We start from the raw sequence: 27,911 nt of genomic DNA, 5'->3' as shown, positions 1-27,911 counted from the left end.
TTCTTATTTACCCTTAGACTTAACTGAGAATATTTCTAGGTATTCAACTAATCATGTTAAGTCTATGACCTTCTTCCTTCCAACCCCACAACCACTAATTTTTTTTGGAGGCAATTGGGGTTAAGTGACTTGCTCAGGGTCACACAGCTAGAAAATATTAAGTGTCTGAGGTCAGATTTGAACTCAGGTCCTCCCTACTTCAGGGCTGGTGCTCTTTCTACTGCATCACCTAGCTGCTCCCTCACAACCACTAAATTTAATTCCCTATTCCAATGCCTGAATATTTATCAAATAATCAATTTCATAAAATTAAACATGTGAATGTTATTATATATTACTAATGTTATATATAATCAAGCATAAGGATGAAAAGGCTTCCATGGCAATAATTAAAGGTGGCTCCACAAAATTTGCTCCAATGCCTCTATAAGGTAGGAGGTGCTCTGGGTTCTTGAAAATTATTCTAGGGGACAACAAACTTTGACCCATAGGCTTCAAATCTTGATATTAGACTGAGTTTAAGGACAAACCTAATCAAAAGAGGCTCATCAACAATAAATTGATCACTAAGTGATAAGTTACTTGGCTATGGTAATAAAAGAAACAAAGAAAAATACAAAGTGAACTTAAGTTTTGTGTGGTCTCTTTATGTTTCAGGAACCATGGTAAGACTGATGAGAAAAGGACTAAAGAGTTCTATAAATTAGAATTTTTAGACTACTTATTAATACTATTCTGACTACAAGACATTAAACTCTAGTAAACTTTTGTCCAAAGATCAATAAATTGTATAGTATTAAAGGAACTGAAGCATACCAATATTGATACTATAAGGATAAATGCAACCAAGAGAATAAAGAAAATAACAGTTAAACAGCCTGATGGTTCACAAATTCTCTTGGAAATAAAAAAAAAGGAAATGTTAAAGCTGTTTTTTTCATACATCCAAAAGAAATAAGAAAATTATTCATGTAACAACTGATCATAAACTCTCAAAGGGCTCATGATGAACATAAGCAAAAAGATTATGCAGATAATTATAGTTTATGAATCAATATTACAGAAGATAAAGAGGTAAAAATGATATGATCCTTCTAAGCATGTCAATTTGCATTTCAAGACTTGGTGGCTTCAGTGAGCAAATGCATAGGATTATTAGGGGGAAATATGATGAAATATAGAATTAAAATTTGGTAGACAAATAGCAACTACAATAAAGCAAATACCAATAACAACAAAAACCAATTTAAAAGTCTTCTTCCTACAATGAATACTTTCTTTCATAGGAGAGTCTGAAGACTTTAAATATAGAAAATAGCTAATATTCTTCTAACTGACTTTGTTTTGAAAATAGTTTTTCATGTACATAGTTACTGATAAATGAATTCTGATGAATGTTTAAGAACCAGGTTTCTGTGTGCAAGCAATCAATAAGAAAAAAGTTGAAATCAAACATCAAATTGCAACGAATTCTAAAAGCAAAAAGATACTACAAACAATGGTGATAGCTACAACTTGACCTATTAAAATAGTCAAGAGAAAAAGATATAAACATTATTGATTATCACCACTTTCTTCAGAAGCTTAATCAATGTTAAATAGTCAACACAATGAAGAACTCAAAAGATCTACAAATCTCTTTAGCCACTAAACATTTGTTTTTGTTTTTTGTTTTTTTGTTTTTTTAAGCAGAGAAAGATGAGAACCAGGGAAAACTGGTTCCAGACTGTCATTCCACTTTATGCCTCCCTACACAATTCATGTTCTAACCATATTGACCTGCATGATGTTGCATATATATGCCATACAGCAAAAGTTAAAATTGCATAGGTTTTTTTAAAAGCCTAAAATAAGAAAGCATCTATTTTAATAGTTTTCAACTTGATCTATTGCAAATAAGATATGGAAAGATACAAAGTGAAGTGAATAGAACTATAACAATTTATAAAATGACAACAACATTCTAAGGGGAAAAAAAACTAAAAGAGATTTGAATGCTGGTCACTTCAATAATAAATCTTAAGAAGAGAAGTTTAAAGATAAAATGTGCTACTCCTCTTCTGCCTGAGAGGTAGTAAATAAAAATACAAAAAGAAACATACATTTGAGGGTGAGAATTTGTTTACCTGTACTACACATGTTTACAATAAAAGTTTTCTTTTTGGTTTCTTTAGTGGGAGGAATAGATTATATTGTAAAAACAAGTAATTGTAAAAAGATATATACATATATATGTATGTATATATCTATATCTATATATATATATATGTGTGTGTGTGTGTGTGTGTGGGTGTGTGTGTGTGTGTGTGTGTGTGTGTGTGTGTGTGTATACATATGTATATATACTAAGGACCAACCTAATTAGTTTTTGAAGTTTTATCTGCAGATGGCTTCTGGACAGTGAAGTTCTTTTGGTCACAAAAATTCCCAAAAACTACTTCTAAAGATGTAAAAGAGTTTCAATATGTATCAGCAAAGGGAATACCCATGATGATGAAATAATAATAATAATAAATATTGAGTATTTTTAATGTGAAAAATCCTTTAATACACAAATATTATACTCAGTTATCTAGTTGCCATAGTTTGGGGGAATTCACAGAAAGAGTTGAAAATGACTTTTGAGATCAATTGGTCCAATTTCCTCATTTTACATATTTTTTTTACTCATTTTTACAAAATGAGTGATTTACCCAAGTTTACCTAGTTGACAGAGCAAGACAAAAAATCCTGGTACTTTCAACTCAATGTTATTTCTTCGACTCTAAATTTTTAGATCTAATATCTTCTAAACAAGCAAGATTTTCTTAAATATTTCCTATTTCAACATTTCAGGAATCCATTTCATTGTAGCCACTAACACACATTTCAATTCCTGATTTGAAAGATGGCCTTTAAAAACTGATTTTGCCAAAAATTCATTACAACTTAGTGATATCTTTTTTTTTTCAAACTTAACTGAGTAATTCTTCAGAATGCACTAGGATTATGCTTTAAGCATTATTTCTATTTAGGACCTATCACAGTTTTTCTTCATTGTCACAATTTTCAGTAGCCTTATGTCTTGCCCAAGCCAAAATGAGGTATTGGACTAAAACAAAGGAAGACTTACATAGTTAAGACTATATTTTTGTTCTGAGTGAATTAAGGGGATTAGGACAGCAAGTAGTTTATTATGGGAATTAAATGAACTACACTGACTCAATTCTGGAGCTAACTCAATTCTCTTTCTATTCAGTTACGTCTAATTTCTGTCCTATGAGAAAACTTTATTCAATTATGGAAATTAGTAGAAAATCTTATTTTATTTTTTGAAACCAACCTTGAGTAGTTAGGAAGCTGGACCACTTCTACCAGCGTCTGAGCGACCCATTACCAAGAGCCTTGATTATGCTCACCAGAAACACAGTCTGATCCTAAGATTGATGCAAGGAATTTTCCTATAATTAAACATCTTCTGACAGATGACCCCAGGGTGATAATTCAATTATTTTTTCCATGTTTCTTTGTTTACAGACACAAAGAGAATAGGAAACTTCGTTTCTGATTTCAGAGAATTGCACCTGTTTGGTTGTCTCTTCCTTGGAAAGTCCCTAATCTATTCTTCAATTAGAAATCAGATTACCTAATGTTGTATTGTTTCCTTTTAATTAATTGACCTTACTTAATTGTTTTTAATATACAAAAGTCTGAATTTTCTCTCTATTTGGGGTCCAGGCCTAAGCTGTGACTGTCTGCTGCCAGTTTGTTGGGAAATTGCCATGAATTGCTTAATAAATCAATATGCTCAGAAGATTGAATCTTTTTTTCCTCAGTCATTTCATCTTTCATCCTCCACAGTTTCTTCTTTTAGTATGGAAAACTAATACTAAGGCAAAGAGTTTCTTTTGACAACTTCCTGAAAAGCTCTTATTAAGATAACTGACTTTTCACTTCTTTTTTAAAACCTTACTTTGATGCTCTACCTGAACAGGCATGGCCCATAGATTAGGACACAGGAACAAGAACCACATGAGCTGATTAGTTTCTATGGCGACCAAGTTATTGATTTGTCCCAGAGTCATCTCACCCATGGATAAATTAGATGTAGAAAGCCTCAGGATCTTATTGTATATCATAGCCTACAAGAAAGAAATAAAACAATACAATTATAGTCTTAATAAATATTAGTTCATTATTAAATGGGGAAGCTAAGATCAAGAGATATACAGGATTCAAAAATCTCTGTATAATCTTGGTATTTGGACTGAAAAAGCCATGCTTTATTCATTTTTTCTATATGATGTCTATAAAATAGAATTCCTATAATTATGATCTTAATATACATTATGTGATGATCTATAACATCTCCAAATGCTCAAAGTCATTATTTCTTGGCACAAAATGAATTGTGATGAAGAATGCAAAACAACAAATATTTCTATTATTTATCTTCATCACATTTCCCTGGAAATATTGTTGATATAAACTATCTATTTTTTTAAAAATCATATAAAATCAAGAATATTATAATTGAATATATTTTGAAGACACGAATATATTAAAGAACATATTTACCAGCAAAGCTCCACGAAGATTAATGCCAGTTTCTATAGTGACATAGTAGGAAGCCTGTAAAAATGTTCTTTGTAGAATCAGGGCCAGGAATAGAAGAACAGCTAACACATAAGCATTTTCGAGAAATTCCTTTGAGGTAAGTGAACCTGAAGGCTTGCCATAAAAAAGAAAAAAACAGAAAAGCTAATGTACCTGGTGTGACAACCATAAAATTATTTAAAGGATTTAAAAAACATGCAAGATATGTAATCAAAAAAGTAACCATAAATTATGCTTCACTTCCAAAGGCCACTAAAGGTACTTTCCAGCTCTCAATTAAGATCCTTTAAATTTATTTTGAACATTTCTTTAAAATTATAAAATGATCTCATAAATACAAGTTTCATATTCTCCACATGACTGCCAAAATGTCTTCCTAAAACCCATGTCTGACCATTTCACTTTCTGTTTTAATAATCTTTTTTTATTCCTTATTGCCTCTAGAAAAAAAATCTTCAACATAGTAAAGTCCTTTAAGAACCCTCATAGTGTGACTACAATTTATCTTTTTCAGATTTATTTCATTATCTTCTACTTCATCCTTTATAATTTAAGTTGGCCTATTCGCTATTTCTTGATCTTGACACAGTCTCTTGAATCTATGCTTTTACACATACCTAGAATATAGTCCCTTCATCCCCTCTATCTCTTAGCCTCTTCTCAACTTTCTTCAACACATCTCAAGTGCCAGAGGAAGCCTTCCCTGATTATCCTATTTGATTACCCATCAAATTTTACTAAATTATTTGTATAAAATTTTACATAAATATAATTTAATATATAATATAAATATAATTTAATATAAACAAAATTTATTATTTGTGGATTGAATTTCCTAATAAAATGGGAGATATTTGAGGGTAGAGATTGTTGATTATTTTGTTTTGTAATCACAGTGTCTTGAACATAGTAGGCATGTAATAAATGCTTCAAGAAAAAATCCAGGCTCATGCTTTCATCTACATAAGTAGTTCTTAGTGAGGAATTCTCTCTGCTGACATCAACAGGCTCTAGAGTTTAATGTCTCAAATTCTTAGAACACTAAGAATTTCAGTAACTTGTCTAGGGAAACAAAACTAGCATGTGTCCGAAGTCTGGCTTAAACTTAATATCTCTTAATCTGACAGTAATCTGAACATAATATTTGATCAATTGATTGGCCAATTGAAATTATAAAACTTGCTACAAAAATAATAGCAGCTGTGAAAAAAAATAAGGTCAGCTACACAGAGAGTTAAATCAAAATAAGCTTAATGAATATAAGAAGATGAATTTCAGTTGCTTGTGAATCTTTTTCCTCTAAATCTTAAAGCACTACATAATGATATACATATATATATTTTTTTCCACTAATTATTTTGAATTTTTTGCCAATAGTGACTAGTGAGGCACATGATGATTTAGTTTGACTATTAAGATAGATATGGGATAGGGATGGTCTGGACTATATGTCCTTTGAGGTCTCTTAGATTATGTGATTTTGTGAATTAAAAATATCTCCATGCTTTCAAATTTTAGTAGTCAGGAGTGCGGTGGTGCAATTAAGATGACTGAAAACCCTTAATCAATTATCCTAGCAAAGAGCTGTTTAGTGTGTGTGTGTTTGTGTGTATGTGTGTGCGTGCATGCATTTGTGTGTGTTTAAAGACTGTATTTTTCTCCATCTTGTATGTGCTAGTACTCTGCTAGAGTACTCATGGGACTCATTTCACAAATGATCAGCACAAGATCTTTAAACTACTCCATTTCCAGTTTGCCTCTCCTTTGGAAACATGGTGGCTCCCCATTCCCTAAAACTCACTATCTTGTTACCAACTTTCTTGAAGACATCAGGTAAGCATAGCTTGCTGCACTTAAGAGGTCTCTACTAAGTCTTCTCAATAACTGGAATTTCAGACACATAGAACCCTTTCTGCTGATGAGCATATATGATGAAAATATGTTATTATAGGTTATATTTAGATCAATAAAATAAATCAATTTGAGAGTAATATAGTAGTAGAAAGGAAAAATATGCTCATGGCCAGAGGAAATAATGATTTTTGAAAATCGAATTTATAAAAGACTTATAAACCTGATTTAAACTAATAATCACAAAGTAATATTTGATTTAAAAATCAAGTATGATTGATGACTATAAGAGCTGACTCAATTACTGCAGTATCAAAAATAATTCCTAGTGTTGGTATACAACATGACAATCCATCTCTATTAATGGCACCACCACACAGCCAAACATCAAAGTTTGCAAGCTTAAAATTATCTTTTTTGGATACAAAGTCTCATTTAATGTTTTGTCTATCCCTCCTGATTTTAGCTAGCACATTGGACAGAGTTCTGAGCCTAGTCAATAAGACCTGAGTTCAAATGTGACCTTAGACATTAACTAGCTTTGTGAACTTGGGTAAGTCACTTAAACTCTGTTTGCTTCAATTTCCTCATTCCTCCTTCTTGGAGAAGGAAATGAAAAATCACTCTATTATCTTTACCAAGAAAATATTCAAATGGGATAAGAAACATGACTGAAACAACTGGAGACAAATCCAATTTATGAGTTGTTTTTTTTAATAAATTTGATGATCATGTCATCTACACCTTTGTCCCAGTCACTGAAAAACATTAAACACATAGCTAAATAGAAATGACCAGCACACTCTATTAAAGACTTTATTCCAAAGATTGTTTGAGTTCAGCCATTCAACTAAGTCCTAGTTCTAAGTTTTAGTATCATATAACCCATTTCTCACTATCTTTTCCACTAGAGGAAAAGTGTCATATATTTTACTAATATCTATTTCTATAAGCAGTCTCGTAACCCTATCATAAGATGAAACAGGGTGATCGATCATCTCACTTGACAAATTCTTTTAAAAGAAATGTTAGCTTTTCATGATCTCTAACTTATTTGTCAATTATATGCTCTAGAATTATTCCAGGAATTGAAGTCAAACCAACTGATTTGAACTTACAGACTCCATTTTCTTTTCTTTTTTTTTTTTAAATACAGAATGAGGGAAAGATTCACCTTTCTCCAACCATGGTAAACTTCTCCCAATATCTAGGATATTTTGAAAACTACTAACACTGCAGTTATCACATGCATTAGTTTTGTCAGTTCTTCAGGACATAGTTCATTGATGAATTTATCAAAACTAAGTAGATACTTTCTTACTTAGTATGTGCAATAGTTAACCAACTCTATTAGTTATTTTTAATTTGTCCTTTCCAATTGAAAAATTATTGCCTTTGTAAGAGAAAACAGAAGTAAAATAGGAGTTGAACAGTTTTGCATTCTCTCCATTTCTCTTATTATCATACATAAACACACTACTCTGAACATCAGTCCTCTTCCTTTTTAAATTCTCCTATTCAATAAGGAAAACCAAAAATTACCCTTTTTATTGTCCTTAGCATTCTTCCTCAGCAATATTCATTCTGAAGCTTGGCCCACAAGACAGTATGGATAGGCCATACTGTATTATACCTACTATAGAATTTTAATATTTTACAAATCCTTTTAATTAATCAATCCAATGTTTAAGCTAAAATCAAGGGTGCACATAAGGGTATAGGCTTTGGTATGTTTCTAAACCAAGAAAAATTACTGCCTAAATCATTCAGAAGGTTCTAAAGGGTATTTTTCCTTACAAGAATTAAATTCCCTTCTAACATTTTAGAAAACGCAAAAGAGAAAATAACAAAGAAAAATGTGACAATAATGCACCATGAACTTACTCTAGCTGTTGAATATGTTGAATTTGTTGAATTCATAGTGTCATTTACACGCTGAACTATTCCAGAAATACAAAGAGGTCCAGCAAAGCCCAATAGGTCAGCCAGATAGCGGAATGTGCTGCTCAGTAGGATTGGTCTTCCAAAGGCCTTGTACATTGCTAACCATATAGAAGGAGTTCTTTTGGGATGGTCTGCTGCTTTTTTCTGAAAGAAAACCATTAATTTCAAGTGGGATTTATTAATGTGGTAGTTGATTCTAGCAATTGAATATTGTACTATTTCCTACATATAAAATAAAACATAACTGCTATTTGTTTGCTGCACCTGATTTGCAAAAAAAAAAAAAAAAAAATTAACTTCTCTGTGTAATGTATTTACAAGGGAGACAGAGATAAAGAGTTCAATTATTATACAGTTCTTTCCAGATCACAATAAATAATTTAGTTCCTTTTAGATATCTTTTATCACAAATCAAAAACATTACACAGAGAAGTTAATTTCTGTCTTTATTATATAGATTAAACTTAATCATGATGTTTTTCATCTTCTTTCAGAGAGTAATTTTTAAAAGATGTGGTAGTGGAAGATTATTATAATATAAGAAGTAATAAGCAGGATGATTTTAGAAAAAAACAGGAAATATTTAAATGAACTGTAGCAAAGTGAACAGAATCAAAACACTGTATACGGTAACAGCAATATTGTATAGTCAACTTTGAATGACATAACTATTTTTAGCAATATATTGATCAAAGATAATTAGGAAAAAACACATGAAAAATATTATCCCCCTTCAGAAAAACTGATGGAGTCTGAAAATAGATTAAAGCATGTTATTTTTCACTTTCTGCATTTGTCCATGGCATTTACCTTTGGGTTTGTGTCTTTTTTTACAGCATGACTAATATAGTAATACGTCTTGCATGATTGAAAAATATAATCTATATAAAATTGTTTACCATCTCAGGGAGGGAATAGGTAAGAATAGAAGAGAGAAAATTTCTTAATTCAAAATTTCTTAAAGATGAATGTTAAAAATTGTCTTACATGTAATGGGGGGAGAAATAAAACATCTTTTAGAAAAGATAGTTGTGGAATTTCCCTGAAAATGACATGAAACCAAGCCTCTGAACAAAGTCTGATAGAATGAAATCACTTTCCTAGTCAAGATAGACTAGAAAAACTTCAAGAAAGGTAAGTCTCACTGGGGAGAAAAGGGTGTTTAATCCAGCTCAGACAAACTCTGGGAAAGCCTGTGAAAAGATCTTAATCACAGAAAATTTGTAACTAAGACCCTAAGTGATAGCTCAGTAGAGAAGCAAATCAGTGGGACAGATTCCAGTCCCAGATCAGAAGGCAAACTCTGGGAAACTAGGTTGTTTCTTGGGGAAAAAAAGCAGGCAAAGGTACCCCCTTTAAACACAAAGGGCTCCCATGCTCAAAGCCAAAGCTCAGAGCAGCTCAGGAAGCTTAAAATAGTGCTCCCCTTTACCCCAGGAACAGATCTCAACTATAAAAGCAAAAAAAAAAAAAAAAAACAAAAAGAGAGAGAGAGAGAAAATACCAAAAGAAAAGGAAAGAAAATGAGTAAGAAACAGAAAAGAACCTTGACCATAGAAAGCTACTATGGAAATAGGGTAAACCAAAACATCAACTGAGATGAGGACAAAATATCCACAGAAGACATTTCTAACAATGATATGAATTGATCTCAAACCCAAAGAGGCTTCTTAGAAGTGCTTATAAAAGTCTTTAAAAGGAAAATAAGAAAGAAGAAAAAGTGAGAAAGGAAATGAAAGTTATTCATATGCATAAAATGTTTTAATCAACATCTTGGAAAAGGAAGGAAAAAATTGACAGAAGAAAACAACTCCTTAAAAAATACAACTGGCCAAATGCAAAATAAAAAAAAAATCCACTGAAGAAAACAACACCTTCAAAAGAAGAATTAACCAAATGGAAAAAGAAATACAAAAGCTAGCTGAAGAAAATCACACATTAAAAACTAGAACGAGGCAAATGGAAGCTTATGACTCTGTGAGACAGCAAGAATCAGTCAAAGAAACTTAAAAAAAAAAAAGAAAAATAGAAGAAAATGTGAAATATCTCATTGGAAAAACAGCTGATCTGAAAAACAGATCCAGAAGAGACAATTTAAAAATTATTTACCTACCTGAATGCCATGACCAAAAAAGAGGCTGTATAGTATTCTTCAAGAGATCTTGATAAAGAGTACCATAAACAATGAAGTAGTAAAAATATTAAATATATATGCACCAGAGAAGATTTAAGCCAGTTACAGGAACAAATGCTCATCAAAACTATACTGGTGCTGGACCTCAACATTCCCCTCTCAGAATCAGACAAATGTAACCATAAAATATACAAGAAACTGGGGAGGTTAATAGAATCCTAGAAAGCCTAGATATGATAGAACTCTGGAGAAAATTGAATAGCAACAGAAAGGTATACACCTTTTTCTTGGCAGTACATGTCACCTACACAAAAATAGACCATGTATTAGGGCATAAAAATATCACAAACAAAAACAGAAAGACAAGAAATAATACATACTTCCTTTTCAGAACACAATGCAATAAAACTTATATTCAACAAAGTGGCGGGGAAAGATAGATTGAAAACCAATCAGAAATTAAATGATGTAATTCTAAAAAATGAGTAGGTCAAACAACAAATCACAGAAACAATCCCAAATTGCATTCAAGAAAATAACAATAATGACACAATATACCAAATATAGAATACAGCCAAATCAGTTCTTAGGGGAAATTTTATATCTCTAAATAATCACATGAATAAAATGAACAAACAGGAAATCAATGAGTTGGGAATGCAATTTTAAAAGTTTTTTTTGTTTTTTTTTTTTAAAGGCAAATTAAAAAACTCCAATTAAATACCAAATTAGAAATTTTGAAACTCAAAGGAGAGATTAATAAAATAGAAACTAAGAAAAACTAAGAAAGTTATTGAACTAATAAATAAAACTAAGAATTGATTTTATTATTAAAACCAACTAAATATATAAAGCTTTGGTTAATTTGATTAGAAAAAAGGGGGAAAAAACCCAAATCATCAGCATCAGAAATGACAAAAAAAAATTAAAGTAATAATTAGGAGATATTTTGCCCAACTTCATGGCAGCAAGTCTGACAATCTAACCAAAATGGATGAATATTTATAGAAAAATAAATTGCACAGATTAACAGAAGAGGGAATAAATCACTTAAATAGTCCCATTTTAGAAAAAGAAATTGCACAAACCATTAATGAACTCTCTTAGAAAAAAATCTCCAGGGCCAGATGGATTCACAAGTGAATTCTACCAAACATTTAAAGAAAGAGTAATTCCAATATTATATAAACAATTTGGAAAAATAGGTAAAGCAGGAGTACTGCCAAATTCCTTCTATGACTCAAATTTGATGCTTATACATAAATCAGGAAGAGACAAAACACAGAAAGAAAACTATGGAAAATATCCCTAATGAATATTGATGCAAAAACTTTAAATAAAACATTACCAAAGAGATTACAGCAACTTATCAGAAGTTATTATGACCAAGTGTGATTTATACCAGGAATGCTAGGCTGGTTCAATATCAGGAAGACTATGACCAAACATCAATAATTAGAAAAATATCAATTGTTCATGGATCCTCCAAGCTAATATAATAAAAATGGCAACTGCCTAAAATGACTTTTTCAGTGTCATACCAATCACAGTGCCTAAAAAATATTTTATAGAACTAGAAAAAATAATAACAAAATACATCTGGAAGAACAAAAGGTCAAGAATATCAAGGAAATTAATGAAACAGTATCAAACCTAAAACTATTATAAAGCAGCAGTTATCAAAACCATTTGGTACTGGCTAAGAAATAGAGTGGCAGATCAGTGGAATAGATTAGATACACATGACACAATAATCAAGGTCTACAAATCTTGTATTTGATAAATCTTCAAACTCTATTTTTTGGAATAAGAACTCACTATTTGTCAAAAATTGCTAGGAAAACTGTAAAATAATATGTCACAAATTCAGCATAGACCTACATCGAACACCGCATCCCAAAATAAGGTCAAAATGGGCATATGACACTGTTTCAAAGTCCGATTCTTTTCGTACAGCAAAATAACTATTTGGACATGTATTCATATATTGTATTTAACTGATACTTTAATATATTTAACATGTATTGGTCAATATTTGGACATGTATACATATATTGTATTTAACTGATACTTTAATATATTTAACATGTATTGGTCAACCTGGGGGAAGGGGTGGGGGAAGGAGGGAAAAGTTGGAACAAAAGGTTTTGCAATTGTCAATGCTGAAAAATTACCTATGCATAACATTTTGTAAAAAAAAAAAAATCAATAAATAAATTTTTTAAATTAAAAAAACAAAATGGGTATATGATTTGAGCATAAAGGATGATACCATAAACAAATTAGGGTATCAAGGCATAATTTACCTATAAGAAGTGATGAATTTATAACAAAGAATTAGAGAACATTATGAAAGACAAAATGGACAACTTTGATTACATTAAGTTAAAAAGTTCTTGCACAAACAAAACCAACAGAAACAAGATTAAAAGGGAAGCACAAAGTTAGGAAAAAAATCTTTACAGCCAGTGTATCTAATAAAAGTCTGATTTCCTAAATATATAAAAAATGGTGTCAAATTTATAAGAACACAAATTATTACTCACTTCATAAAGGGTTAAAGGATATAAACAATTTTCAGATGATGAAATCAAAGTCATCTATAGTCATATGAAAAAATGTTATAAATCAATACAAATGCAGAGTAATGCAGATTACTGATCAAAGAAATACAAATTAAAATAACTCTGGGATAGTACTTCACATCTTTCAGCTTGGCTAAGATGATTGGGAAAGATAATGGTGTAGAAGATATGGGAAAACTTGGACACAAATGCGTTGTTGTTGGAAATGTGAAATGATCCAATTATTCTGGAGAGCAATTTGGAATTATGCCCAAAGGACTATAGAAATGTGCATACCCTTTGACCCAGCAATGCCATTACTGGGTCTGTATCCCAAAGAAATCATAAAAGAGGGAAAGAATCCCTACACTGGCAAAAATGTTTGTAGCACCTCTTTTTGTGGTAGCAAAGAATTAGGAAATGACTAGATGCCCATCAATTGGGGAATGGCTAAACAAGATGCAGAATATACTGGAATATTATTTTTCTATAAAAAATGACAAACATGCTGATTTTAGAAAGTCCGGGAATGATTTACATGAACTAATGCTGAGTGAAACATGTAGAAACAGGAATACATTGTACACAATAACAGCAAGAATGTGTGATGATCGACTATGAAAGACTTGGTTCTTCTCAGTGGTTCAGTGATCCAAAGCAATCCCAATAGACTTTGGACAGAAAATGCCAATCTGCATCCAGAAAAAGAATTATGGTGACAATGTAAATCAACACATGCTATCACTTTTTTTCTATTTTTTTATCTCTTATGGTTTTTCTCTTTTGTCTGATTTTTCTCTCCCAACATGATTCATAAAGCAATGTGTATTAAAAATAAATTAAGTTTTTAAAAATAAAAAATAAAAAGATAGTTGTGAAATAGTCTTCCCAGAGGTATAACCAGAGAGATGACTCAGGTTAGATTGTAAGAATCATTTCCTGAAACATTAATTTCATAATGCACTTCCAAAACAAAGTAGGGTTTTTTTGAGAACAATTTTCATCATTTCCCATAAATGCCTAATTGGTTCTCATTTACAAATGCTACAAATTCTTTTTCCCCTTTTTACCATGATGATAACTTCCCCCATTATACTCTCAGGTTAGACTGTAGTAATCATTTCCTGAAACATTAATTTCATAATACACTTCCAAAACAAAGCAATTTGTTTGGGGGTAAGAATTCACTAGTTGACAAAAATTGCTAGGAAAACTGGAAAACAGTCTTGGCAGAGAGTAGACATAGAAGATTAGTTCAAAATTGGTACATAATTTAGACATAAAGGATGATATCATAAGAAAAATAGGGAAAAATGGAAAAAAAGTACCTGCCATATCTATGGATAAAGAAAGAGTTTATAACCAAAAAAAAGCTAAAGAGGATCACAGGGTGAAAACCAAATAATTTTGATTGCCTAAAAATAAAAAAAAAAAAAATTTGTGCAAACAAAACCAAAATCAGAAAGCAAACAGAAAATTAGTGGGGACTTAGAAAAGAATTTATAACAAATTTCTTTGATAAAGGCTGAATTTCTCAAATATACAAAGAAATGAACTAAATTTATAAAAATAAGAAGTATTTCCCCAATTGATAAATGGTCAAAGGATATGAAGAGAAAGTTTATAGAAAAAAATCAAAGCTATCTCTAGTCATATAAAAATGCTCTAGATTACTATTGATTAGAGAAATGAAAATCAAAACTTGGAGGTACTACTTCACACTCGTCAGATTGGCTAATGTGATTTTAAAAAGTGAAAATGAAAAATGCTAAAGATGTAGAAAACAGGTACAATAATGCATTATTAATGTAGTTATGAACTGCTCTAGCCATTCTGGATAACAATTTTGAATATGCTCAAAGGACTGCAATTCTTTGGCCCTAGCAGTACCAAAAAGTTATCAAAGAGGTCAAATTAGAAAAAGAAGGAACTAAATGCATTAAAATATTTAAATTTTGTAGGAGTTTTAGCTCTGTTTGGATTGGAAATTGAAGGGATATCTATCGATTGGAGCTAAAAAAAAACTATGACATATGATTGTGATATAATCCTTTTATGCCACTGGAAATGACAAGAGGGAAGGATTCTGGGAAGATGGCAGAGGTTAGTAAATTTCAAGATCTCCAGATTTCCCCCATAAATAGAACAAATTTGTGCCTCAGAGTGAATATTGGTGAAAAACCAAGATTTGGGGCAGAACAGGGGTGCTTCTGGTACAATCCAACAAGATCTAAAAAAAGACCTCAGGCTGGGGCGGGGGGTTCCAGCCTGATTAACCCATGTGAAGTGCAAACACCTCCTGGCTAGTTCAGAAGAAACACCATTTGGGGGCCCCTTGAACTAGGTAGGTGTAGCTGGAGCCTCAACTGCAACCACATACTTTCACCTCCTGGACTGTTTGTGGAGTCAAGTGTCTGACTATGGAAAGAGTGAAGGAACCTCTGCTGATTAGGAGCCAAGCCTAGCTATGGCACTGAGAGGACCCTGGGCAAGACGAAACCAGCACTAGTGAGAAGCAGTGGTGCAGGGATGTTGTAGGCAGTGGGCACTTGCAGGAGGGTGGAGCTCTTGGTTTGGGGTTCCTGCTCAGAATGGAGAGTTTAAGGGAAGCTTGAGGCACCATCTCCCCACCCACAAATAGAGGCGCTTACACTAATATGAATTAGCAAAGAAAAAAAAACCCACCATAGAAACTCACTATGGAAACAGGAAAGAACTTGGTTCATCTTCAGAGGAGGACACTGAAGTAAAAAAAAAAAAAAAAAAAAAAGCTTCTACCCCAAAGAATAATGTGAAATGGCTCCTTGCCCATAGAGAATTTCTAGAACTCAAAAAGTAACTTAAAAATCAAATGAGAGACATTGAGAAAAAAACTTTTTAAAAAAAGCCATACAAGAAAAAAAAAAAAAAAAAGATTATGAAAAAAAAAAGTTAACCAACTAGAAAAGGAGCTGCAGAATCTGAAAGATGACAATAACCCTTTGAAAATTAGAATTGGGCAAGGTGAAGCCAGTGAAGCTATCAGAGACCTAGAAATAACAAAATAGATTATAAAGAATGAGAAAATAAAACTGAATGTGAAACATCTTATAAGAAAAATGACAGATCTGGAATACAGGTCAAGAAAAGAAAATATAAGAATAATTGTATTGCCAGAAAGTTATGACTAAAAAGAGAACCTTGTCACAATAGAGCAGGAAATAATAATTTTTTTAAAAAAAGGAAATGACAAAGGAAATAGTTTCAGAAAATTGAGATAACTTATATAAAGTGTTGCAAAGTGAAGGAAGCAGAATCAGGAAAGCATTGTACATAGTAACAGCATCTTAATCATGATCAAATCTTTGAAAAAATTAGCTATTTTGATCAATACAATAATCTAAGACACTTTCAATGGGTTCATGCTGAAAAATGCTATCCACATCCAAATTGAGAACTGATGAACTCTTAATAGATAGTAAAGGATTTTTTCTTTTTTTAACTTTATTTTCCTTATTATTTTTTCTTTTTTGCAACCTGAGTAACATGGAAACATGTTTTATGTCACTTAACATGTATATGGAAAATCATATAGCTTGCTTTCTCCATGGGGGAGGGATTTGAAGTTAAAGGAGGGAGAAATTTTAGAACTAGTAATAAAAAGAATGGTTAAATTATTGTTTAAAGTTTTTAAATAGAATTCCTTTTGATTTTGAAAGTTTATTTTGTAACCTACAAAATAGGCTGAAGCTATTGTTTCAATTGTGATATTTGCTAATTCCTTTGGATTTTCTAAGTAAAACATCAAGTCAGAAAATTGGGATCATTTTATCTTCTCTTTACATATATTTATGCCTTCAATTACCTTCTCTTTTCTTACTGACATTGCTAGGATTTCCAGACCTGTATCAAATAATATTGGGGGGGGACATCCTTACTTTATTCTCACATTTATTGAAAAAGTTTACAGTGTATCCTTATGATACATGATGTTTCCTTTTGTTTTGATATTTTTTACAATTTTTAAAAATTACTTTGTGCCTTTTTTGGGGGGTTTTAGCATCAATGAATATTGTACTTTGACAAACACTTTTCCTATATCCATTGAGATGCCAAAGTTGTATGATTTAGGATGTTTTTGTTTTTAATCCAATTAATATTGTCATTTACTTAATGTTGAACTATCTTTGCATACCTGGTATAAATCCAACTTTATCACAATGAATGAATGATCTTTTGTTTGAATTGGTATTATGTATTTGAAATTATTTTATTTAAATTTTTGAATCAACATTCATTAATAATATTGTTCGATAGTTCTCCTTCTCTGATCTAGATATTAGAACTACATTGGTCTGATAAAAGGAATGTAGTAAAGTGAACTGTTTCTCAATTTTGAATAATTTGTGTTGTATTGGTAGTAACTGTACTTTCAGAATTGTCTTATAAATCTATCAACATATTTGTTGGTAGTTCTTTTACAGCTGATTCTATTTATTTATCTGAAAGTAGTTTAAGATCCCTAAGTTGTCTTCTGTCAATTTTATTATTTCATATGTTTGAAAATATTCCATATGTCCTTTATGATCTCTATTTTGGTAATATGTAACCATTCATATTAGGTGCTGATAATTCTTTTTATTTGTTCTGACTTTGTGCTTTTATATTGTTTGTTTATTATTTTGTTCAGTCGATTTTCCTGTCCTCTTTTTTAATTAGCTTAGCTTTCTAAATGTTTACCAATGTTATGAGTCTTTTCAAAGTACTGTTTTATTTATCAAATCTGTAATATTTTTGGTTTCTGTTGTATCTATTACTTTTTTTACCTAAATATCTCCTCTTTTGTGCTTATATTAGGTTTATTTGTTGGCTACCTGATTTTTTCAGGTGCATATCCAATTCATTAATCTTCTTTTTCTATTTTGTTTTAAAGGAATATTAGTTTTTCCCTGAGAACTTCTTTAACTATATTGACTATATTTTGGTATATCTTTATAATTTTCTTTTACACAAGTATCAATTGCTTCTGCCTTATTCTAAAACCCATTCATTATTTAAGACCTTTTAAAATCTGTATTTGAGTCTGTCTTTTCATGCTGATGCTCCCTTACTACTATTAGAATTATGTCATTATTTTTAAAGGACATATGTATTATTTCTGTTTTGGTATATTACAATACCTCTGTGCCCTGACTTATAGTCAGTTTTCATAGAAATTACATACTGGTGTTAAAAATATATTAAAAATTTTTAGCAATTCCATTTAAAAGATTCTATAAATCTTTTAGCTTTAAATTCAATAATATTTTCAATTCTATAATTTCTCTCCTTTTTCTATTTGATTCTTCCAAAATGAAGAAAGAGTCCCCAAAATATATTTCTACTACTTAATTATTGATTACATCTTCTTGTAATTCAATTACTTTTTCTCTTATAAATTTAGATGTCTCTAAACCAGTTGGTTAGAAAAATATATTAAAACATCTCTGAGATACTAGCTCATATCTATCAGGTTGGCTAAGATGATGAAAAAGATAATAATAAATATTGAAGGGCATGTGGAAAAACTGCTCAAGTTGTAAACTAAGCCAGCAATTTGGAACTATGCCCAAGGATCTATAAAACTGTGCATATCCTTTGATCCAGCATTGTCACTACTGGGTCTTTACTCCAAAGAGAACATAAAATAGGGGAACAAACTACATGTGCAAATATGTTTGTAGTAGCTCTTTTTGTGGTGGCAAGGAATTGGAAATTGGATGGATACCTATCAACTGGAGAAAGACTGAATAAGCTATGTTATATGTATGTAATGGAAAATTATTTATTAAAAATGGTAAGCTAATTTCTGAAAATCCTGGGAAAACTTACATGAACTGATGTTGAGTGAAGAGAACAGAACCAGGGCATAGTAACAAGATTATATGATGATCAACTGATAGAATTATTTCTTCTCAGCATTACACTGATCCAAGCACTTCCAATGGATTTAGAACAGAAAATGTCATTGGCATCCAGAGGGAGAACTATGGAGATTGAATGTAGACTGAAGCATCTTTTTGCACCTTTTTTGTTTGCTTTTTCTTTCTCATGGCTTCTTTCCTTTTGTTCTCATTTTTCTTTTACAATATAACTAATACGAAAATATGTTTTAAAATGCTGTACATGTATAGCCTATGTCAGATTGCTTGCTTTCTTCAGGAGGGATGAGGTAAGGGAAGGAAGGGAAAAAAATTTACTCAAATTCTTACCAAAATGAACATTTAAATTTATTTTGTTTTTGTTTTTTTCTTTATAAAATGATTTCACTTCTTGGGTTTTTTGGATTCACTTGATACATGATAAATTTTGATTCATCCCCTAATTTTTTATTTTGTGTATGCCTTAATCTATAGACATATTTCTTATAAGCTACAGATTCTGGGGTTTTGCTTCTTATCCAATATATCAGTATTTTTTCATTTGAATTGGATTGTTTAATGCATTCCTATTTAAAGATATGAGTTAGGTTTATGCTTTTGAATAAAAATTTACACATGGGAATATGTGTAGCCAAAATGTTTGTCCATTTTTATAAATCAAACTCATTTGTTTCTAATAATGGGATAGCAAAAGATGAGATAGCATGATGGAAACAACAAACATGAATTTGGACAGATTTCAAGATCTAGTAGAGAATAGAAGAGCCTGGCATGCTATGGGCTATAGGGTCACAAAGAGTTGGATACAACTGAATAAATGAACAATGGAATTTCTAAATTAGGATTTCTCCCTCTTCTTCTTTGAAGATAATTCTTCATTTCATCAATTATTTTAGCTTAATATACTTTAAGACAACTTTATTTGCACTAGTTTTCTTTTCTTCACCCTCAAATCTTTTTGCTAACTTAATTGTTCTATTTTCTTTTTTTTCTTTTTATCTAATTATTTAATTCTTTTTCTTTTCTATCTTGGTTAGTCAATCAAGTAAAATCTTCCTCCCTATCCTCCTCTTCAATGGGTTTTGTTTTGTTAGTTTTTTATTTCATTTTCCATGCGTTTTTTTTTCTATAATGGATATTTCCCTCATCCTCTTAATTATGTATCTTCTTTTTCCTCTGTATTATTTGATACATGACCCTTATACTTAATTATTCCTTCTTTAGTCTCTGAATTCCTCATAGGACTAAAGTTTTAAGGTACTTATTTTGAGTACCCTCTTCCTAAACAGTTTCTGCAAACAAAATCTTATAGATCTTGCCCACTAGAATACTAATTACTGCAGGTGATTAGAAAATAGAACTATTGTCTCAACACAACATAATTTCCTTTCTCCTAAAATAGCATGTGTTTTATCTAAGCACCTTCCAATTCTCTTATTTTATTCCCCAAAAAACATTGAGTCACCTGGAGGTGGGGTATTGAGAGATCTGGTCATGATTTCTCAGGCTTGTTTTCTTATCATTTCTTTTATTTTACTTCTACTTTAATTCTTGTGTTTTTGTATACTTTGAAGATTAAATCTTTTAATTGTTTCTCTGATTTTTTTTGGTTGCTGTATTTGCTCATTTCTTATATTTCTGCTGTCTAGAATGTCTGAAAATTCGTTCAGATCCAGTTTTCCATGTTGTTTACTTTCTGACTCTTTATCCTTTGATGATAGTTTTCCTAGAAACCCCACCTGAAAACCATCAAAGCCTCCTAAGCTACTAGGCAATTCACTTTTCATTTATCTTAACATCTGCCACAAGTGACTTCTATGGTGACAAAACTAACCCCATTTTCATAGCAGTCCTCTTTCCTTTAGGCTTAGTGAGTTACCACTTATATCACATACCCTGGCATCCTGACTCACTTCCCTCTCTTCAATTCTCTAGCTGAATATTTTTGAAACACAAAGTACTTCCATGCTTCAGTTCTATCCAGAGCAAGCTTCCAAACATGTGTATTTCTTACAAACATCAAGCTTAATTTTTTCTGACATAAGATTGATAGTGTCATTTCCTCTTGTTCACAGAGAAAAATATATCTTTATATCTTTTATGAACTCACAGCTAGACAATTGAATCTTTTTTCTCATTCTTGCCCCATAGGCTATTATAGAATCTTTGATTCAAGAGAAATATTAGAGATTATATGGCCATTCTATAATGCCTGAAGTTTTGATGTCTTCTACAGTAGTGACATTAAATTCAAATAGAAACAAGGATCTCTAAGGTATCGCTGCGAGCTGCACATTGACTTAGTTTTAAAATGTGGTTATCTTTTTTTATTATGTTTGTATTTGCTTTGTTTTAAATATCCCCTTATCAATTTTTAATTTGGCTCAAGCACAGTTCACTAAGTGTTCCATCCTTCTTCTCTTCAACATCTCCAATATTTTCTACTTGAAGACTTTCATTGACTAGAGTACTCATTTCCTTGTTATGTGCTGCTCTGCTTAGCATAAAGTACAATGTGCCATGAATCTAATGTGTATGGTGGGACTTAACCCACTGAGAAAAGAAGAGCAAGGTAATCTATATATCCCCACTAAATATATATATATATATATATATATATATATATATATATATATATGTGGAAGATTTATCCGATAACTCATTGAATTCACACACACACACACACACACACACACACACACACACACACACACACACACACACATAGAATAAGACATCATTCTTTACCTTTTGCTCTTCATATGCATCCTTCAGGCAAACATAATTTGTCATTGCCCTCATTGCTATAGGTAGTTTTCCAATTGCTTTCAAATCAATAGGCTTTTTGTGAGCTGATATAATAAGTGTGTTCATCCACCAGTATGTAGCCTTTGAAAGCAAATTCACAAATGGTTGAAGAAATCTCACACCTAGATCTTGAAGGTCTTCAGGAGGCTTTACTTTTTGAGGCTTCATAAAAAATACATATCTCTGTAAAAAAGAAAAAAAAATTACCACAGAATAAAATGATCCAAATGCTTTATCCATGTATAACTTAGACCAAATATATTTTTATACTTGCTACATTTTTGAAAAAACATTTTTGGGTTTGAATTTTGCTTCTGGGTTGTTGTAATAATGTTATTTTGGGGACTGGGTGAAGAAATCCTGGAAAGTAAATGTCATGAAGATAAGAAACAAATCTATAACTTGGACTTTAAGAAATATATCTTTGGCACTAAGAGGTTAAATTATTTGCCCATGCTCACCAGGCTAGTGTGTGCCAAAGGCAGTATTTGAACCTCCATCTGCCTTACACCAAGAAAAACTGTCTGTCTACTAGACTTGTCCTCTCAACCACTTTGGACACTTTAATTGATTAAAAACAAAACAAAACAAATAATAGCAGTCCATATACCTCTAGTACCTTACAATTAAGAAGGCACTTTTGTTACAATCTTGAAAAGCCACTGCTTTCAGTTCTGCCAGTGAGGAAACTAAGGATGAAGAAAGGTGGTTGATTTGCACATAGCTAATATATGGAATGTAATAAGAATTCAAGCCCATGTTGACTGCATTCAATCAAGCACTCTTTCTACTAGAGGCAATTAAATGGCCTAGTAGATAGAACACCAGGCCTGGAGTCAAGATGACAAGATTTCAAATACAGCTTCATATACTTTCTTAATACTGAGTAAGTCATTCAACTTCTGGCTGTCTCAATTACCTCAATTGTAAAATGAGGGTAATACATTCCATTGACCTTCCAGGACTGTTGTAAAGGTCAGTAAGATAATATTTGTATAATGCCTGGCATACACAAAATAGTTACTTAATAAATGTTTCTCAAGGGCAGCTAGGTAGTGCAGTGGATAGAGCACCAGCCCTGAATTCAGGAGGACCCGAGTTCAAATCTGGTCTCAGACACTTAACACTTCCTAGCTGTGTGACCCTGGGCAAGTCACTTAACCCTAGCCTCAAAAAAAAATGTTTCTCTCTTTGCTACTATTTTGTTGTTTGGTCATTTCTCTGTCGTCTGACACTTAGTGACCACATTTGGGGCTTTCTTGGCAAAGATCCTGGTATGGTTTACCATTTCTTTCTACAGTTAATTTTACAAATGGAACAGGGTCAGACAGCTACTAAATATCTGAGTCGGATTTTAACTTATATCCTCCTGATTCTAGTATGTTCTATCCATTACACTACCTAACTGCCCCATCAAGTCAACAAGAGTCCTCCAGAAAAGCTAAAACTAGAATTGACTTCATTAGATCTCTGTCCTTCACCAACTATCATGGGTTTTGTGATACTTTCATAGAAGGTAATCTTAATGATTACTGATAAGTATACTCTCATATCGAGAGGTAGGATAGGATTTCACTTAGGTTCTATTTTATGGATTCTCCTCTGATAAAACAGCCAGAGAACCATGAGGAACAGGCTAGTAAGAGATTTGAATATACAGTCATAGACAAGGAAGTTTGTAGTTGATTTATATAAACAAGCAAAACGGAAAAAGGCAAAAGGGGGAAACTTCAAAAAAGAGGCAACATTCCACCAGCAAACATAGATGGCAAAAAAATGTGATGGATATTTTTTGTTTTTTTGTTTTTTGACCATGACAATGCCTTACCCTTGACTTGAGGAAGTTAGGCAGTTTAAAGGATAGAGTGCTGAATTTGAAGTCAGGAAAACCTGACTTCAGATCCTGGTATCTGGTATGTAAAACATACTTATTAGCTGTTTGGCCATAATTAATTAATTTAATTTCTCACTTGCAAAACTGAAATTATTCTTTAAATGCTAACTATTATTATTCATGATTTAATCTTATCCAGGCAAATTCTCTCTATTAACTTCTAATTTATTCCCATTTGGCAGTGGTGCCTACTATAATTGATTTTTTTTAAAAAGCAGGGTCCCTTTTGGCAAGGGACTTTCAGAGGGACCCGTCAATGCTTTTAATGTAATAAAATAGGGCATTTGAAAGCTGAATGTTAGCATAAAGACAGAGTAAGAAAACAGGGTGGGAGAACAAGATCCAAATCCCCATGTCCAAAGTGCAACAGAGGCTTCCACTGGGCATCAGAATGTAGATTGATTCCAGGAAATGAGATACTAGGCCCAGCTATTACATAACTGGCAATGGATTCTTGAAGAAAAGGTTTCTAAGATTCCTCTTAAAGGACCAACTATCTTTACAGATGATTCCAAACATAACATTTGTGCTGTATACTCTCATGACTTAATTCCTCTTCAGTCCACTCAGCAGAATTATATGCAATCATTCTAGATCTTACTTATTATCCAGGAGATGCAATTATAATATCTGATTCAGCCTATTCAGTAGGTGTGGCACAAAGAATTGCCACAGCCCAAATAAAATTTGTAGCTTCTATATCAGCTCTTTAAGGAACTTCAAGAACAAGTGAGAAAGCATCCAGGTAAGATTTATACCTTGCATGTCCATTCTCATAGTGGACTCCCAGGTCCTATTTTTGATGGAAATTCAAAGGCAGATAGCCTTCTAACCATGTTAACCAATACTCTTTTATTTCAGGCAGCCCAAGAATCTCATTCTAAATATCATCAGGCTGCTTGAGTTTTACATTTACAATTTGGGATAACAAAAAAGGAAGCTAGGAGCATATTTAAAAGCTATATAGTTTGCCTCCTTTACATGCTCCTACACTCCCTCCAAGGAAGAGTCCTCGTGGTTTGAGACCCATTGAAATCTGGCAAATTGATGTGACCATTATAAATCTTTTGGTCATCTGTCTTTTATCCATGTTACAGTAGATACCTTTTCAGGATTTACTTTTGCAAAAGCAAACAGCAAAAGAGACAGCCTGAATGGTCACTGAATTCCTTAAAAAGCTTTTGCAATCATAGATGTGCCACAAGCAATAAAAACAGATAATGGACCTGCATATTCTTCTAAACATTTTGCACACTTTTGTGCACAGTATAAGATTTTACACACCACTGGCATACCCTTTAATCCTCAAGGACAGGCAATAGTAGAGAGGAGAAACAGAGACATCAAGACTCTCGTTCAAAAAAAAAAAAAAAAAGGAGGAGCCACAGGTAACCCTAGAGAACATCTAAATTTAGCTCTTTATACAATTGACTTCTTGATTTTTGATAAAGATGCACTGGCTCTCGCAGACAGGTTTTATAACTCAGCAGAAGGGCAGTGTCTTGTGCAAGCAGCTCCACTATATTTAGATAATCACCAGGTGATATGGAGAGATCCAGAAAGTGGTGAATGGAAGGGACCAGATAGGTTAACTGCTTGGGGGAGAATAATTGCTAGCATTTAAAGAACAATTTCAGTTTTGCAAATGAGAAATTAGGCTGGTTTGCTTGTATCTCTACAGATGGAGAAGGAATCAGATGGGTGCCAACGAGCCAAATTCATCTTGTACATCAGAGAGAGATAGAGAAGACCCTTGAAATGAAGGAGAAGATCCAAGAAACATCAGGTAGTTCCATTGCTGACAGTGCCCACCACTGAAAGAGCATGACAGTTATGGCAATTGACTCATGGACATCAATAATTGTTAATGAGACTGATGCAGGACTTCAAAATTTGCAAGAATCATTGGATTCCCAGAAAATGATGAGACAGGGCTTCAAAAACTTGCAGGAATCATAGGATTCCCTGACATGTGAAATAATGGACAATAGATTGGTTTTAGACTATCTCTTGGCTGCTGAAGGAAGCGTATGTGTGATTATTATTTATATACCCTCCTTCTAGGATTTCTGGAAATCTTTTACAATACCATGTTGATTCATATTGTTTGTTATATCACTACTTGCATGTACAATTTATATTTGTTACACCACATTGAGCCTGCACCGGCTGTGGGGAGAGTCATCACTACTAACCTGTGCTTTATAGCTATGTGCTTGTGTAATACCTCCCATGTTGATGGTTTTATGTATACTTGTTTCTAGTAAGACTCTTCAGCCCAGAAACCCACTAACAATATCTGGTTTGACTCCCCACTTCCCTTTGGTGTTTTTCATCTCTCTTCCTGAGAAGTAACGGAGTGTGGATCACCTCCATTTTGGTGTTTTCAACCTCTTTTCTGAGAGTCAGAGAGGTTTGATCACCTCTTTTTGGGGGTTCTCACCTCCCTGAGAAGTTAGGGAGGGTGTGACCACTTGTGTGCTAAAACAAAAGAAAGGAGGAAATGTAGAGGGCTGGAACTCTGAAAAGGTGTACTTGAATCTAAGGACAGCAGAGTGCTTAAGGCTAAGTACCTACTCAATGTGAGATAATGATTCTATAAACATCTACTTAGATGATATGGTGATGTGATGGCTCTCCTCACAATTGGAGCCTGCTGAATGTGTTGTGGTGAGGTAATCATAGGCAATGATTGGAGGGCTGAGGGAAAGTCAGAGTCTCTCTCCCAGGCATCATATTCAGGAGAGAAGACTTCAGGCTCCAGACTCCAAAATCCAGGATTTATCTTTGATGAGCCACAAGAAGCCTTCACTTCTCCTAAAGACCAAGGACTTTGACTGATCCTGATTCTGACTGATCTTGAGGAGCTCCAGAGAGCTAGCCTGAATATTATATTTAGTTGGACAATAATTTTGCTTAAGCTCAATTTTATAAAAATCAATTAACCTCCTTCTGGTCCCTTCAGCTATAGTCATTTCGGGTCTAAGTTTCTCTGTTTCTTATAGTGGTGATACAAAACAAACATTTAAATGTGTGTAAATGACCTTTTTATTGAAAGTCATTTTTATTTTTATTCATATGAATTGAATCATAAGATCATATGTTCAAAACTGGTAGAGGCTTGAGTAAACATCTAGTTTATTCTCATTTTGCAAAATGAGGAAATTGAAGCATAGAGAGAGATAATAATTAACTCAATAATATAAAATAAGCAGTAATACAAAGAAACAAGATTTGGACCCCTGCCTCTGACCTCAGCACTCTTTCCCTTATACTATAAGCATATATGCACACACATATACACCCAACACATATATGTATATACATAAATTATCAGGTTAATAAATTTTGATTTTTAGTGATCCAGTCTTCTTAAAGTATACATATATTTACAATTATGGAATGATTTAGCACCTATACAAAGGATCCCAAAAGTCTTAAGTACAGTTTTAAGTTATAATGATTTAAAACTTAAATAACTTGACTTTATCAATTTAAAGCTCAAAACTACACTAATTTTTAAGCTTTTTTAGATTTAAAATTTAGATTTTTTTTTTGGATTTTCAAAATTTTAGAGATTTCTCTTTACTATCCTTCTGGCAACTAGATGGCACAGTGGATGGAATACAAGACCTGGAATCAAGAAGACCTGAGTTTAAATCTGGCCTAAGGTACTTATCAGCAGTATGATCCTGGAACATCACAACCTCTGTTTGCATCAGTTTATTCAAATTTGCAAATAATAACAGCACCAACTACCTTGCAAAATTGTTCCTTCCTTCCTTCCTTCCTTCCTTCCTTCCTTCCTTCCTTCCTTCCTTCCTTCCTTCCTTCCTTCCTTCCTTCCTTCCTTCCTTCCTTCCTTCCTTCCTTCCTTCCTTCCTTCCTTCCTCCTTCCTTCCTTCCTTCCTTCCTTCCTTCATTTCTGGCAAGGCTATTGGAGTTCAATGCCTTGGCCAGGGTCACACAACTAGTAAGTGTTAAGTATCTGAGATAGCATTTGAACTCAGGTCCTTCTGTCCTCATCCACTGTGGCATTTAACTCCCCCTTTGCAGACTGTTGTGAGGAGCAAACGAGATAATATTTTAATGAGTTTAACACAATGCTTAGCACATAGTGTTTAATAAATATTCCTGCTACTTCCCTTTTCCTTTTTCTACCAATTCAATTTCTGGGCACACTTAAAATACTGGTTAGAAATAAGGGGAAAAGGGGAAGG

The 27,911-nt window shown here is 32.5% G+C and overlaps 1 protein-coding gene across 2 annotated transcripts in view; it reads right to left on the bottom strand.

The window, feature by feature from the left end:
- The window catches only part of ABCC9 (ATP binding cassette subfamily C member 9), a 190,340-nt gene that overhangs the window by 136,450 nt on the left and 25,979 nt on the right, over nt 1-27,911 (bottom strand). For both annotated transcript variants that reach the window (XM_074268855.1, XM_074268856.1), the window contains exons 6-9: nt 21,738-21,980; nt 8,332-8,535; nt 4,558-4,710; nt 3,966-4,121 (exon numbers count right to left, since the gene is read on the bottom strand). In XM_074268855.1, the coding sequence (XP_074124956.1) occupies nt 3,966-4,121; nt 4,558-4,710; nt 8,332-8,535; nt 21,738-21,980 (756 nt within the window). The remainder of the gene's footprint in view (nt 1-3,965; nt 4,122-4,557; nt 4,711-8,331; nt 8,536-21,737; nt 21,981-27,911) is intronic.

This window comes from Sminthopsis crassicaudata, chromosome 5 (genome assembly GCF_048593235.1).
Source record: "Sminthopsis crassicaudata isolate SCR6 chromosome 5, ASM4859323v1, whole genome shotgun sequence".
NCBI lineage: Eukaryota > Metazoa > Chordata > Mammalia > Dasyuromorphia > Dasyuridae > Sminthopsis > Sminthopsis crassicaudata.
Note: the sequence above shows the minus strand (reverse complement) of the source record. Positions and strands in the feature narration are given on the sequence as shown.